This window comes from Panthera pardus, unplaced genomic scaffold, assembly GCF_024362965.1.
Source record: "Panthera pardus isolate Hobbes unplaced genomic scaffold, ASM2436296v1 HiC_scaffold_13, whole genome shotgun sequence".
Lineage (NCBI taxonomy): Eukaryota > Metazoa > Chordata > Mammalia > Carnivora > Felidae > Panthera > Panthera pardus.
The window spans coordinates 28,556,052-28,572,593 of NW_026526688.1; the positions used below are offsets into that span (position 1 = coordinate 28,556,052).

The 16,542-nt window shown below is 35.2% G+C and overlaps 1 protein-coding gene and 1 long non-coding RNA gene across 5 annotated transcripts in view; one reads left to right on the forward strand and one right to left on the reverse strand.

Moving 5' to 3' along the window:
• Positions 1 to 16,542, reverse strand: part of GTF2E2 (general transcription factor IIE subunit 2) — a 79,498-nt gene that overhangs the window by 17,342 nt on the left and 45,614 nt on the right. For 3 of the 4 annotated variants that reach the window (XM_019466828.2, XM_019466827.2, XM_053900930.1), the window contains exons 5-6: positions 15,590 to 15,772; positions 7,651 to 7,744 (exon numbers count right to left, since the gene is read on the reverse strand). In XM_019466828.2, coding sequence (XP_019322373.1) covers positions 7,651 to 7,744; positions 15,590 to 15,772 — 277 coding nt within the window. Of the gene's footprint in view, positions 1 to 1,864; positions 1,947 to 7,650; positions 7,745 to 15,589; positions 15,773 to 16,542 lie in introns of all 4 variants that reach the window. The other variant, XM_019466830.2, reaches the window with a different exon arrangement.
• Positions 286 to 2,060, forward strand: LOC128776503 (uncharacterized). Its single transcript, XR_008421580.1, has 2 exons — positions 286 to 858; positions 1,326 to 2,060. It is a non-coding gene; the product is annotated as an uncharacterized LOC128776503 (long non-coding RNA).

Sequence of the window (16,542 nt, forward strand, 5' to 3'; positions counted from 1 at the left end):
ACTGGTGAGGGTAAAGAAATGGATACTTTTCCATATACTGCTGTGAAGGGGTAATTTGGTCCCAAAATATTGGTGCAAACTTTACAAAAGGCATTAGGCAAAGTATTGAAAATTTTTTAGGGGTGTCTGGGTGGCTCAGTCAGTTGAGTGTCTGACTTTGGCTCAGGTCATGATCTCACAGTTGGTGGGTTAGAGTTCTGCATCAGGCTCTGTGCTGTCAGCCTGGAGCCTAGCGCCTGCTTTGGATTCTGCATGTGTGTGTGTCTCTCTCTCTCTCTCTTAAAAATAAACATTAAAAAAAATTTTTTTAAGGAAAAGAAAATTTTTTAAATATCGCTTACCTTCTGATCTCACAATTCTATTTCAAGAAAACTACAATATTGAAATAATGAGGCAAGTGCACATATATTTATGTGTAAGTATTAAGCATTATTTATAATAGCATATAGGAAAACAAAAATTAAATTTCCATCTGTGGAGCATCGGAAAAACTGTTTTAAAGCACATCCATAAAATGGAATACTATATAGCCATTAAAAAATAATGAACTAAATAAAACAGCACCAGAGCTCTAGGAAGAGAGTTTCTGAGAGAAGTCCTATATTGGAAGGATAAAGTTTAAATTGTTTAAGCTTCCAGGTAGAAAAGAAAATAGCAGCAATGAAAGAAAAATCAGCATTGTCACTGGACTTGTCACCAGGAACACCAATTAACGTTATGTTTCCGCAAAAGATCAGCACAAATGTGGCTTCAGACTGCTAAACTGGCTCTGGCTCTCTGCTATGTAACAAAACACAAAACTACAGATCCACTTAGTCAATCAGCCAGAGAGCTAAGGAAATGTGAATAAATAATCAGGTAAGATTTAAACACCTAATATTTTGGTACTATTTGGTATTTCTAATTCTACTAATAATAGCTAATATTACTGTTACTACTATTCTTACTATGTGCCAGGCTCTGTTCCAAGCTCTAAGAACTTTCATATTAACTCATTTAATTATCATAAGGACAAGACAGATACCGTTACTCCTATTTTATAGATAAGGAATCTCAGAAGTATCTTGTCTAAGCAAACAAGGAGCAAAACTAAGATATAAACCACCAGTTAACTATTCAAACCATCCTCTTAACCACTGCATTTATACTGCCTCTAAATGAATACGATCCTGATATAAGGAAATGCTTTTGTGAAATAAGACATATACCTAAGTTCAGCTACGCTGCGTTCACTTACCTATTTGATTTTTTTAAATTACTACAAATAAACTCTCTCCTTACTTGTTTGCTACATCTCATTTTAGGACATTTGCTTCTATTTACAGATAAAATGAAGGGTAATCTTAAGCATGACTGAAAGCGTCATCATTCAAGATTTCATCTCTAGCTATGACTGCCACCTACTGGGCTAAAACAAAAATCTTCATCAATACAATCAGGACAAACCATTTTGAGTAAAATATGAAAAAAGAGCAAGGAAGATAAATATTATGATATGCATCAATTTTCAGGGGGCCTTCTGTTTATACCATTAGCAAAGACTCAGGTTTTTTTTAAATTAGTGATTTATGCCATACTGACAATTTCAACTAAAAGAACACTGTCTCACCTCTGAAGTTCCTAGGAAGTTCCCCCAGGGTCTCTACACCACTGTATGAACATCACAATGACAGTATGCAAGAGCTACTATATGAGTTCCTATGTCAATCTTCCCTCTGTCTTAGGTGAGCTCACGAACAGAAACCTTATTCACCTGGACATCCGTTGTATCAGTGAATGTGCTGAATCAAAAAATTCATGAAAAGAAGCTTGAAGACAACGTATCTTAATTAACTGTTGTCTATTTTATAAACATAAATCGTACCTTCAACAGAATTCTCAACCCAAGTAGTTTTGCCTCCTGGGGAAACATTTGGTAATATCTGGGTACATTTTTAGTCGTCGCGCTGTAAGGAAAGGTATGGCAGTGACATCTAAAGCAGCCAGGGATTCTACAAAACATCTACAATACAGAATAACAATCCTAACGCCAAAAAAAAAAAAGATCACCCAGCTCCAAATATCAATACTGCCACTGCTGAAAAACCTTTCTTCCTCCAGCCATCCTTCTTTGAAAGTATAAAGATTAATGAAAAACATCAGTTTATGATAACAAACTGAGCCTACAACCAAATTCTATATACAATATAAAGTACTTTTTATAGTGGTTTAATATACACATGATTTCCTAGCAACATACAAGATATATTATACAGAGAATACAGTATGATTAACCTTTGCAAGTCACAGAAAAACTTCACTTTGTATTTTGCAGACCTTTGCCAAGAGTTCTTTACCACTTAAGGAAAACACTGATCATGGTATATAGGTTGCTATTGCATCATGACACTTGTACTGGTCCATCTGTAGCCATCGCATCCCATACTCTACACATAAAGGTCAACAACTATATTATTTATATTCTTTTTATATTCTAATATGTGCTTGAACAGATTCAATATTAAAAATATTGAAATAAATTTTTTGTAAAATATAAATCAATTCCTTTTATTTCTCCTTTCTGTTACAGTTAGGGTATTATAGTTTTTTGTTTTGTTTTGTTTTGTTTTGTTTTGTTTTGTTTTTTAAAGAAGTTCTATGCCCAATGTGGGGCTCACAACCCTGAGGTTAAGAGTCACATGCTCTACCGACTGAGCCAGCCAGGCATCCCAGTATTATACTGACTTCTAAGAAATTATGTCTAAAAGTAGGTTGTATCATCTTGAAATTTCATTTTATAAGAGCAAAGAAGATGTTACAAAGTATTTGTTACTCAAGGCCCATTGAATCTGATGAATAAAGGATTAAAAACCACTAGTCTGGGAAAAAAATCAAAGTCTTTACTACAACCTTTGCCTTCACTATTCTCTGCTTGAACCCCACTTCCCCCACAACAGCACACACATGGGCACCATTCTGGTACTTTGCAAGGCTGGCTCCACCTCATTCCATGGCTCCTCCATCCATGGCGGTCTTCTCTGAGCTCTATCCCCCATGGCTTTACTGGCTTGCACATACTACATTTGTCTCTTTCTTAGAATTTGATACAATCTGTAATCATTTTTATTTTTTGTATTGTCTACTTTATCCTTTAGAATATAAACCCCACAAAGGCAGAGAATGGTCTACCTTGTTCACTACTGTATCCCTATATTTAACAAAATGACTGGGGCATATAATAGGACATCAGTAAATATTTGTTGAATAAATGAATTCATGAATACACTATAATAGACCATTACCAAATCTCAAAAAGTGTCAATCAGAAAATAAAAACAAAAGAACAAAGTTGATAAAATGATACCAATAAGTTTAAGCAAATTACTTAGAGATATAAAGAGAATCACTTTATATACACAAAAGAGCCCCCCCCCCAAATTATATAATTTCCAAACAAATAATGGGGCGAATATATCACGTATTAAAGATAATAAATATAAAATGACATTTCAAAAGGTTAAAAACGACTGTATGTCAACTACAAAGGAAATATATAAACAAAAGACAGGGTACAAAAAAATGGGCAAAAATATATTAGTCAAAAAAAAGGGCAAGGGATTAAAAGAATAATGAGATAAAGTCAGACTTTAAAGTAAAAAAAAATATGAACTACAACCAAGAGGGGATGCTTTATAATGTTTATGGATACAGTCCTTAAACTAGGATTGTCAAGAATGTTTATAAGCTAAAAACTCTGCAGGAAAACATACAGGAAGTACTGGCAAAATTAACAACCAAAAGGCGATGGCAGATTTTAATGTTTGCTCAGTCACTGCTCATATGAAGTAATCAATCAAAATTTAGTATGTAAAAGGTGATCTGATTGTATTTTCCCTTAAAACAAAAACACAACAACAAAAGTAAAATAGATAAACCAACAGCATAATACAGAAATAAGGGAGAATGCCCAAATACAAAAAGTTAGCAATAAAAAGGGAAAATTACACAAAAAAATTAAACACGTTCTAGGGCCACACTCTGCAAAAGCATATGCTATTAAATTTGAAAATTAAAAGTGATTTTAGGAAAGAACACATTGCCAAAAATTCACAAGGTAGGAAACTTTATGAAGGACATAACCAAAGAAGATATGAAGAATGCTATCAAAGCAGCCACAGCCAGACACATGCATGCATGAGTTTTCGTGTTCAAATCTTCAAGGAATTGAATATTCTCACAAGGAAAGAATGGGAAAGGGAAGGAAAAGGACAGGAATGATGGAAGGAAGGAAAAACAGTACTTCTGTTTGGATGTATCCAGCATCACACACAAAACAAATCCTGAGAAAGTAAACAAAAAAGAGAACACTGAATACTGAAGCAAAAATCCTTAATATACAGGAAAAGAATCCAGAAATATAGAACATAAAAAAAGGGTTATTCTAGGAGTGTAAGGACAGTTCACTATTAGGAAATCTAGTAATATATTTCAACATATATTAAGTAAGTCAGAAACAACAAAGATCTTAATAGATGCATAATCTGTCAATTTACCTTCCCAATATCTCCAGATATATACAGCTATTTCATAACATAAAAAATACATACACATATCCAGCATGTAAGGTGTGTAAGAATATTTGCTGCAGCATTATTAAATACTTAAAAATCCATTTATCAGGTACACTTATATAATGGAACACTAAATAACCATATGGCATTATAGAATATCTCCAACAGAGAAAAAGCAAATTAGAAAATTAGAAAAATAAACATCAAACAATTTACACAACTTACTTCTAAATGTGTATGATTTTACAAACAAGCATATAATGGTTACTTTTATAATCTGGGTAAAAAAAGTGAAAATCCTCATCTTGTCCTTATAAACCAAGTAATAAGGAGATGGGAAGAGTTTAAGCCAACAAAGGCCATATAAAACAGCAAATGAAAATAGGGATAATTTTAAAGAATAGAACTTTAGAAAAAGATAACGCAAACAGGAAAAGGCTGAGCAAAGTTAAAACAGTGATATCCACAGAAAAATCGCAACAGGGGACAGAAAATAATGGCTTGGTATAATGTTTAGTGTGAGGATTACAGCGGAAATTAAGTATACTCCTAAAATTTCTCCAATGAAATTTTACCAAGAAAACCTAGAGGTCCATGCTATTCTTAGCGAGCTACTGCAACCTCAACATTTGCCTCAAATTACACATCTACATAACAGAGCAGATATGCTACACCATGCTGCCATCTGCAGAGCAGAATACTAAAAATTCCCAGAGAACGTTCAATTATTTTGATTGATAAAGGTATCAAGAAAAATGGTAGGGGGAACTAAACTAGTGCTATACTATATTAGAAAGTGAAGAAGAGAGACAGCAGGTGGAATCAGCAACATGATAAGAAAACTTCAAGCTGAAAAATCAAGAAATAAAAATATAAGCATATTATAAGGGGAAAACCACTCAAAGAATTAAAATAAATCCAGTTAGGGGCGCCTGGGTGGCTCAGTTGGTAAGCGTCCGACTTCAGCTCAGGTCACAATCTCACGGTTTGTGAGTTCGAGCCCCTCACTGGGCTCTGTGCTGATAGCTCAGAGCCTGAAGCCTGCTTCAGATTCTGTATCTCCCTCTCTCTCTCTCTCTGCTCCTCCCCAACTCACACTCTGTCTCTCTCTCAAAATAAACACTAAAAACAAAAAAATTTTAAGTAAATCCAGTTAAGTATGGCCACAAATGAAAGGGCCTCCACTTAATGAAAGGAAAAATGTATCTGCTTTTCATTGTAAGATCTTCCTATTGGAACACGTGATACTTGTGATTTTTTTTAATACTGCAAATTGCTTTCAAATGGATTAGCTATGCCAAAGAATAAAGGAATCAGCTATTTTTTTTAAACTTGTAAATATCTTAAGGATCAAGTCCACCGCTATGTTTTTTCAAAGTGTCAAATCAGTATGACATTTATAAAAGTTTTCAAAAAGCAACTCAAGCAATATGAAAACTGCTAAGCCAAACTTTCTTAAATGAGTATCACTACAGTGTATAGAAGGTCAATACTACCTTATTGACACACAGAAAGCTTACTTTATTTATTAGAAAGCGCAATACAGAATAACTGGAATGCTTTGAAATTTTTTATTTACAGTAAAAAACATTTATTGAGAACCAACTATATATAAGGTACTCTCAATCACGATTTTCCAACAAAACACAACATTCTACTTCCTAAAACAAATCATGGTCATCTGCGTAACTTCAGGTTGACTGAACTCCTATCTACAAGCACCACAAGCCTAATATCTGCAGCCAGATAACAAATAAAAGAAAAACTTAAGAGCTATTGCAAAAATTACAAAATCATAAGACATCTTTGGGCTACTAAAGGGACAAGAATTATATGTGCATTTTTATACAAAATTATTCCTTCAATAGAAACTCTTTTATTTAATACAATAAACGAAAGCCACTAGGACTACCAGGCATGCATAACAATAGTTTCACTATTTGGAATTTAATACTACTTTTTTATTTTATGTAATTCTATAATGTTAAGATATTCTGGTGTAAGTTTGTATTACTTTTCAAATTTTATAATTAAAATGGTGTTTAATTCTTTTCTTGCCTTTTTAGTTCAAAATTAATACAAACTTACAGTACAGTCTCACACTTGTTTAAATGAGAATTTTTATTTATTTATTTATTTTTGAGAGAGAAACAGAGCACAAGCAGGGGAGGGTCAAAGAGAGACAGGAGACACAGAATCCGAAGCAGGCTCCGGGTTCTGAGCTGTCAGCACAGAGCCCAACGTGGGGCTCCAAATCACAAACTGCGAGATTATGACCTGAGCTGAAGTTAGTCGCTTAACCAACTGAGACACCCAGTGTCCCTAAGTGAGAATTTCTACTTGTATAGGTATAGATTTCCCATGACTAAACCCTTGTTTAACTATTTTACCTGACAAGTATTAATGAAGTATTTTTAATTAAAATCCAAGCACAGGCACCCACACATTTAGTATAAGATTCACCATAAGCTTATTAGCACCTGACTCTACAAGAGTCAGAGAAAAAAGTCATCTTCCCTATCCAATCTGATAATCAGCTCATAAATTATTTAATATTAGTCACCAACAGAATTTTGTTCTTTTTCCCATCCTGCATCAAGCTCTCCTATCAAGATATGTAGTATTTGTAAAATAATGGAAATAAAGAAATAAACTGGTACAGCTGACATATAAGCATAAAATATCTAACCTACTATATGATTACAAGTACAAATAACCTAAAATCTTTCAAATTCATATTTCAAATTGCATTCTCAGAAACAATATGTTAGAAGATTAGTTGTGTTCTAAAAGATAAGACTAAAAAAGCACTACTACAAAATTTGTTAACATAGGATTATAATGTTACTTTTGAGAAAGAGACAGAGCAAGGAGCGGGGGAAGGGCAGAGAGAGGAGACACAGAATCACAGGCTCCAGGCTCTGAGCTCTCACAACAGAGACGGACATGGGGCTCAAACTCATGAACAATGAAATCATGACCTGAGCAGAAGTAGGACGCTTAACTGACTGAGCCACCCAGGCACACCTATAATAGGATTATAAATATAAATTTGTCACCCTGTATTTGTAATATTTGAAAACTAAACAGAAAGGCTCACCTTCATCCACAGAAAACTGACAGCTCTTATCATTGAAGAAAAGAATTTTCTTTTTATCAGGACGATTTACAAATAGTATCTGGTCCCCCAAAGCCTTAAAAGACAAAAAAACAAATTTTTTTCAGTTAACTTCCAAATCACCTCCCCCCAACAAAATTTTTTTTTTTAATAAAAAAAAAAAAGTAGTAGTCCTTTTAAGTCTATTTGAGAGAGAGAGAGAGAGAGAGAGAGAGAGAGAGAGAGCGCACGAGCACGTGTGCACCAGGGAGGGGCAAAGAGAGAGGAGAGAGAACCCTAAGCAGGCTCAGCGCTGTCAGCATGCACCCCAATGCAATGCTTGAAACCATGACCGTGAGATCATGACCTGAGCCAAAACCAAGAGTTGGACACTTAACTGACTGAGCCACCCAGGTGCCCCAGGACTCCTATTTCTTTTAACCTTCAGTATACCATTAGGGTCTACTACACCCAATTTTAATTCTCAAATTTCTTTCAATGAGCAATTCTCACTACTTTTATGTATTGATATTTCAAGAGTTTTATTCTTAGAGATTTCCAAAGTACAAAAAGAAACCTTATTTTTGAAAATATCCAACCTATGTTGCAATTTAATGTAGGTCCACTGGAGCCTTTTATTAATCTAAGAAAAACTGTGTGATCTTAGTGTTCTTACTTTCCCTCTACTTTAAAATATTTTGCCACTTATTTACCATTAGCAATTTCCAATTATGCTTTAAAAAGCTAAAATAGTGGGGCACCTGACTGGCTCAGTCAGTTTAAGTGTCTGACTCTTGATTTCAGCTCATCATCTCATGGTTCATGGTTTTGAGCCCCACATTGGGCTCTTTGCTGACAGCATGGAGCCTGCTTGGGTTTCTCTCTCCCCGCCCCCCCTCTGCCCTCCCCAGCTTTCTCTCCCCCTCTCAATAAATAAATAAATAAACATTCTAAATAAATAGTTAAAAGTTTTTTTTAAAAAAGGAAAGAAAGGTTATATCACCTACAAGTGTGATATAATAGTGAAACAGTGAAATTCTATCACTTAGAAGTGTGATTCAATTTGTGTTATTGCACTGCCAAACTATTGCATTATCTTTCAGAAGATATAAAGACTACAGAGTGGTCTTTGCTGTCTTTTAGCTTTCATTAAATATTTGACAGTTCAGAATTTTTTATTTTCTGCTCCTTAGAGCAATGACAAGAAAACTGACGGAAGATACTTCACCATTATTAATGAATGAGAACAAGAATACAGAAAGCCTGATAGTAGCACTCACTCTAGACTCTGATGATGGTGAAATTCATTATAGAAATAAAATCTAAACCTGTGAGTCTTTGGACGACAATACCACAGATGAACCACCTCAAGCTTAAGAATCAATGATTGACATATTGCTAAGGGCTTAAATATATAAGGTATTTTCCTTCAGTTAGTTTTTCAACAAGAAGGAATTCACTGTACAATACTATGTGATATGAACCTTTGCCATTTCACTTTCCTAAAAAGACGTGTAATAGTATTCTTTCATCTTTCTGATGTGTTTGCCAAAATACACTTGATACAGAAGTTTGCTATGTTAAAATCTTATAAAAATTTCCAATAAAGTTGTTTTTCACCATCCCTTCATTCTTATTTATATAAATTATTCATGACATAAAATACTTTGAAAAATAGTTCAGATAAAAAGTTCAAAGTAATGGTCATAAAAATGCTCACTAAACTCAGGAGAAAAACAGGTGAACACGGTGAGAACTTCAACAAAGAGAAAATTTAAAAAGAGAGCTGAAAAATCAGAGCTGAAGAATACAATAACTGAAATGAAAAATATAGTACAGGGAATCAACTGCAGATCAAATGACACAGAAAAAATGGATCAGTGATTTGTAAGACAGGGTAGTGGAAATCACCCAATCAGAACAGCAAAAAGAAAAAAGACAGTTTTTAAAAATGAGGATAGTTTAAGGGACCTCTGGGACAACATCAAGCATACTAATATTCAAATTATAGGGATCCCAGAAGGAGAAGAGAAAAAGGAAAGAAACCTACTTAAAAAAAAAAATGGCTGGAAACTCCTCTGACCTGGCAAAGGAAACAGACATCCAAGTCCAGGAAATACAGAAAGTCCCCAATAAGATGAACAAAAGAGACCTATACCAAAAAAGATCTATGCCAAGATACACTAGAATACAATTATCAACAATTTAAAAAGTTGGTTTTTTTTTAGGTTTATTTATTTTGAGAGAGAGAATACAATTATCAACAATTTAAAAAGTTGATTTTTTTTTTTTTTTTTTAGGTTTATTTATTTTGAGAGAGAGAGCATAAGCAGGGGAGGGGCAGAGAGAGAGAATCCCAAGCAGGTTCTGCACTGTCAGCATAAAACCCAAAGCGGGGCTCGATCTCACAAACCATGAGATCATGACCTGAGCTGAAATCAAGAGTCAGATGCTTAACCAACTAAGCCACCCAGGCACCCCAAGAGGAAGAGTGATTCTTAAAATCAAAAACAACTATTTACAACCTACAGAACCCCTCTAAGACTAGAAGTTGATTTGTCAGACAAAAATTCAAAGGCCAGAAGAGAATGGTACGACATATTCAAAGCAATGACAGTAAAAAACCTGAAACCAAGAACTTATTCTACCCAGCAAGATTATCACTCAGACGTGAAGGAAAGAGAAGAGTTTCCCGTACAAGCAAAAGTTAAAGGAGTTCAACAACCAACCAACCTTATAAGAAATGTTAAAGGGACTTCTATAAATAAAAAGGCCATAACTAGAAGAAAATTATGAAAGAAGGCATTTTAGTGGTAAAGGTAAACATATAGTGAAGGTAGTAGATCAACCACCTATATAGTGTGATGGCTAAAAGACAAAAGTAATAAAATCATCTACACCTACAATAATTGGTCGAAGAACACAAAAAAATAAGATATAAAATATGACATGAAAAACAAAACGTGGGGGGTGGGGCAGTAAAAATGTAGGGCTTTTAGAACATATCTGAATTTACATGACCATCAACGTCGATAGACCACTATATACATAGGATGCTATGTATGAACCTCATGATAAACACAAGCCAAATACCTATAAGAGATACACTAAAAAATAAAGAGAAAGGAAAACAAAACACTAAGGAAAAGTATGATCACAAGGGAAGAAAGCCAAAAAAGAAGAAAAACAGAACAAAAACAAAAAAGAAAACAACAAATTAAATGGCAATGAGTACATACCTACCAATTACTACTTCAAATATAAATGGACTGAATGCTCCAATCAAAAGACATAGGGTGGCTGAAAGGATAAAACAAAACAAGATGAAAACAAGACCCATGTATATGCTGTCTACAAGAGACTCACTTAAGATCTAAAGACACACAGAGACTCAAAGTGAGATGAAAAAGACATTCTCTGCAAATGGAAACCAAAAGGAAGCTGACTTGGCAATACTTATATCAGACAAAACAGACTACAAAAGTCTGTAACAGAGTCAAAGACAGCATTACATCATGACAAAGGGATCAATCCAAAAACAGGATATCTTTGTACCCAACATAGGGCCACCAAAATACATAAAACAAATATTAACAAAGTAATAAGTTGACAGTGATAAAGTAACAGTAGAGTTTATACCCCAGTTATATCAATGAATAGATCATCCAGACAGAAAATCAGTAAGGAAATACCGGCCTTAATACATCAGGACAGCAGAATTAACAGATACATACCAAACATATCATCCAAACACAGCAAAATACACATTATTTTCTTTTTAAAAAAAATTTTTTTAACATTTATGTATTATTGAGAGACAGAGAGAGACAGAGTATGAGCATGAGAGGGGCAGAGAGAGGGGGAGGGGACACAGAATCTGAAGCAGGCTCCAGGCTCACAGAGCCCGGCGCAGGGCTCGAACTCACAAATCGCGAGATCATGACCTGGGCCAAAGTCGGACACTTAACCGACTGAGCCACCCAGGCACCCCCAAAATACACATTCTTTTCAAGTGCACATGGAACATTCTCCAGAATAGATAGCACGTTTGACAGAAAACAAATCTCAATAAATTTAAGAATACCTAAAGCATATCATCTTTTTTTTTAAAGTTTACTTTTGAGAAAGAGAGACAGAGACAGAGTGCGAGCAGGGGAGGGGCAGAGAGGGAGGAAGACACAGAATCCGAAGCAGGCTCCAGGCTCTGTGCTGTCAGTACAGAGCCCAACATGGGGCTCAAACTCACAAACCACGAGATTATGACCTGAGCTGAAGCTGGACACTTAACCTACTGAACCACCCAGGTGCCCCTCAAGTATCTTTTCTGACCACAATAGTATGGAAACAGAAATCAGTTATAAGAAGAAAAATGCAAAAACACATTAAACATGTGGAGGCTAAACAATATACTACTATACAACTAATGGGTCAACAAAGAAATGAAAGGAGAAATTAAAAATACCTTGAGACAAAAGAAAATGGAAATACAGCACACCAAAACTTATGAGATAAAGCAAAAGCAGTTCTAAGATGGAAATTCAAAGCTATAAATGCCTACACCAAAAAATAAGAAAAATCTCGGGGCCCCTGGGTGGCTCAGTTGGCTGAGCACCCGACTTCAGCTCAGGCCATGACCTCACGGTTTGTGAATTCGAGCCCTGCATTGGGCTCTGTGCTGACAGCTCAGAGCCTGGAGCCTGCTTTGGATTCTGTGTCTCCCTCTCCTGCTCACACACACACACACTCTCTCTCTCTCAAAATAAATAAACATTGAAAAAAAAATCAGTAATCCAAAAAAAAAAAAAAAAATCTCCCAACAAAAAAAGTCCAAGACCAGGCAACTTAATTGATGAATTCTACCAAACATTCAAAAAAGAATTAATATCGATCCTTCTCAAACTCTTCCAAAATAGGGGAAGGGAATACTTCCAAACACGTTTTATGAGGCCAGCATTAGCCTGATATCAAAACCAGACACAGATGCCACAAGAAAAAAACTGATAGGCCAACATCTCTGATGAATACAGATACAAAAATCCTAACACAGTATTAGCACATAGAATTCAACAATACACTAAAAGGATTATATACCATGATCAAATGGGATTTATTCCAGGGACGCAAGGTTCAAATGCACAAATCAAACAATGTGATATACCACATTAACAACATGAAACTTGGAAAAATCATATGACCTCTCAATAAATGCAGAAAAAGCATTTGACAAAATTCAACATCCACTCACGATAAAAAAAAAAAAAAAAAAAAAAAAACAACACCATCAACAAACTGGGTATACAGGGAATACACCTTACCATAATAAAGTCCACTTATGACAATTCCACAGTTAATATCACACTCATTGGTGAAAAACCAAAAACTTTTCCTCTAAAATCAGAAACAAGACAAGAATGCCTGTTCCTGTCACTTTTATTCAACACATTACTGGAGGTGCTAGCCAGAGCAATTAAATAAGAAAAAGAAATTAAGGGCATCCAAATTGGAAAGAACAAAAAGTGTCAGTAATTTCAGATAATACGACATATATAGAAAACCCTAAAGACTCCACCAAACTTTTAGAATAAACAAATACACTACAGTTGCAGGATACAAAACCTATATACAGAAATAAGTTACATTTCTCTACACTAATAACGAACTATCTGAAATTAAGAAAATAACCCCGTTTGCAAGTGCATCAAAAAGAATAAAATATCTAGGAATAAAGTTAACCAAGGACGTAAGAAACCTCTACACTGCAAAGTGTGAGACATTCATGAGAGAAACTGAAGACAACACAAATAAATGGAAAGATACACCATGCTCATGGATTGGAAGAGGACCATTGTTAAAATGGCCATACTATCCAAAGCAAACTATGGATTCAATGCAATCCCCATCAAAATTCCAATGGCATTTTCCATACAAAAAGAATAAACTAATCCTAAAACTTACATGGAACCACAAAAGATCCTGAATAGCCAAAGTAATCTTGAGAAAGAACAATGCTAGAGGTATCACACTTCTTGATTTCACACTATATTACAAAGCCACAGTAATCAAAATAGTACTGACAAAAAAAAGTGTTACACAGATCAATGAAACAGAATAGAGAGCCCATATATGGTCAACAGATTTATGACAAATGAGCCAAGAATAACAATGCACAAAGGGCAGTCTCTTTAATAAATGGTGCTGGAAAAACTGGGCAGCTACATGCAAAAGAATGAAATTGGACCACTATCTTACACCATTAACAAAAATTAACTTAAAATGAATTAACAACCTGAATATAAGACCTGAAACCATAAAAGACCAAGAAGAAAACACAGGTGGATAAGTTTCCTGATATCAGCTTTGGAGATGATTTGTCAGACTTGACATCAATCAAATCTGATTTGTCAGACTTGACATCAAAAGCAAAGACAACAAAAGCAAAAAAAGTGGCACTGCATCAAACTAAAAAGCTTCTGCACAGCAAATGAAACCAATAAAATGGAAAGGCAACTTACTGAATGGGAGAAAATATTTGCAAATCATGTATCTGATTAGGGGTTAGGATCACAAAAATATGCAGGGGCACCTGGGTGGCTCAGTCGGTTGAGCGACTGACTTCTGTTCAGGTCATGATCTCATGGTCTGTGAGTTCGAGCCCCGTGTCGGGCTCTGTGCTGAGAGCCTAGAGCCTAGAGCCTGGAGCCTGCTTCGGATTCTGTGTCTCCCTCTCTCTCTGCCCCTCCCCACTCATGCTCTGTCTCAGAAATAAATAAACATTAAAAAAAAAAATCACAAATATGTAAAGAACTCATGGAACCTGACACCAAAAAAACAGTCTAATTTAAAAATTGGAAGAGGATCAAAATACATGTTTCCAAAGAAGATCTACAAATGACCACCAACACAATCAACATCATCATCAGGGAAACGCTAAACCACAATGAGGTATCATCTCACACCTGTTATTAACAGCCATTATTAAAAAGACAAGGTATCACTGTTGGAGAAGATGTGGAAAAAAGGGAACTCTCATGCACTGTTGGTGTGAATGTAAATTGGTGCAATTGAAAATAGAACAACCCTATACTTCAGCAATCCAGTTCTGGTACTTATCCAATGAAACCAAAAACGCTAACTGAAAAGGATATATGCACTCCCTTGCACACAGCACCATTATTCACAATAGCCAAGATACAGAAACAGCCTAAGTATCCATTGATGGATACGTGGATAAAGAAAATCTGATACACACACACACACACACACACCTGAAATATTATCTAGCCATAAAAGAGTGAAATCTTGCCATATGCAATAAAATAGATGGACCTTGAGGCCATTATGCTAAGTGAAATAAGTCAGAAAAAGACAAATGTATGATCTCACCTTTATGTGGAATCTAAAAAAAAAAAAAAAAAAAAGGCTCATCAATAGAAAACAGATTAGTGGTTGTCAGACACAGCAGATGGGAGATGGGAAAAATGCATGAAGGAGTCAAAAAGTATACACTATCAGTTATAAAATAAATAAGTAAATAAGTCATGGGGATGTAATATATAGCACACTAAGTACAGTTAATAAAACCGTATTGTTTATTTAAAAGCTACTAAGAAAGTAAATCTTACAAGTTCTCATCACCAGGGCACCTGGGTGGCTCAGTCCATTAAACATCTGACTCTTCACCCTGGCTCAGGTCATGATCTCATGGTTCGTGAGTTCAAGCCCTGCATCGGACTCTACACTGACAGTGCAGACCCTGCTTGGGATTCTCTCTCCCTCTTCCTCTCTCTCTGCCCCTCCCTGGCTCATGCACACACGTGTACTCTCTCACCCTCTCTCAAAAATAAACATTTAAAAATAAAAATTTTAAAACACTTGCTGTTTTTTAAAACAAGATATTATTAATTCAAATTATACTAAGGCACAAAAAGAAAAGAAATGTTACCTTGATAGCTTTCTGGGAATTGGGCAGTCCTTCCTCTATGTCTTCTAAAAGAATTCCTCCTAAGCCTCGCTGGTCATGCTTATCTAACAGCCTAAGTAGGGCTTTCTTATCTTTCAAGTTGTATTTGGGCTTGAAGGCATACTTCCCATCTATCACTTCAATTTTCGGATTATTGACTAATGCCTGTAACAATGACAGAATTTGGATATATTAACAAAAGGAAACCTCATATATACATTCTTAAATTCTATTAATTATTTTAAAAACATCAAACCCAATATAGTTGTATGTTAAAAGTATCTTGTGAATATCAACTAGCATATCTAAAATACTGGACATCCAGGATCCAAAAACAACAGGTAGAGATCAGCATGTTGCTCACTTTTTATAAAAGAAACTTATTATCTACATCAATTATTTAAATGAGAAAAACCATTTTATCACAACAGATTTGAAGAAACTATACCCAGATTCTCTTGGAAGATAAAAAAAAAAAAAAAAAAAAAAGAATAAACACCAGTTAACATTAATAGACAAAGTGAACTGGGTATTGCCCATCCCACCCTCAAAGTACAGTTTATCGCATACTGGCACTATGTAAGAAACATAACCCTGGGAGGACTTTATCAATAGTCTGCCCCACCTGGTATCAAATGGTACTTATAGGTGTGGAAGGAACTGAAAAGTACCAGACTTGTGCATATAAGAAATCTACCGATAATGGCAGCTTGAGAATGAAACTGAGTAGGAATGCAGGAATTACTGAATATGAATTATATTCCTAGTCAGTTCTGCTATACAGCTACTATCAGAAGGAAAGCTCCTCAAGGAAGAGCTATCCTATTTATTTTCTTCTGCAGCTGCCAGCCTGACCCTGGAAAGGAGAAAGAGAAGAAACAAAGAAGAAAGGAGGGGGAACAGAAAAGTAGTAATAATTTTAAACTAATGTTGGT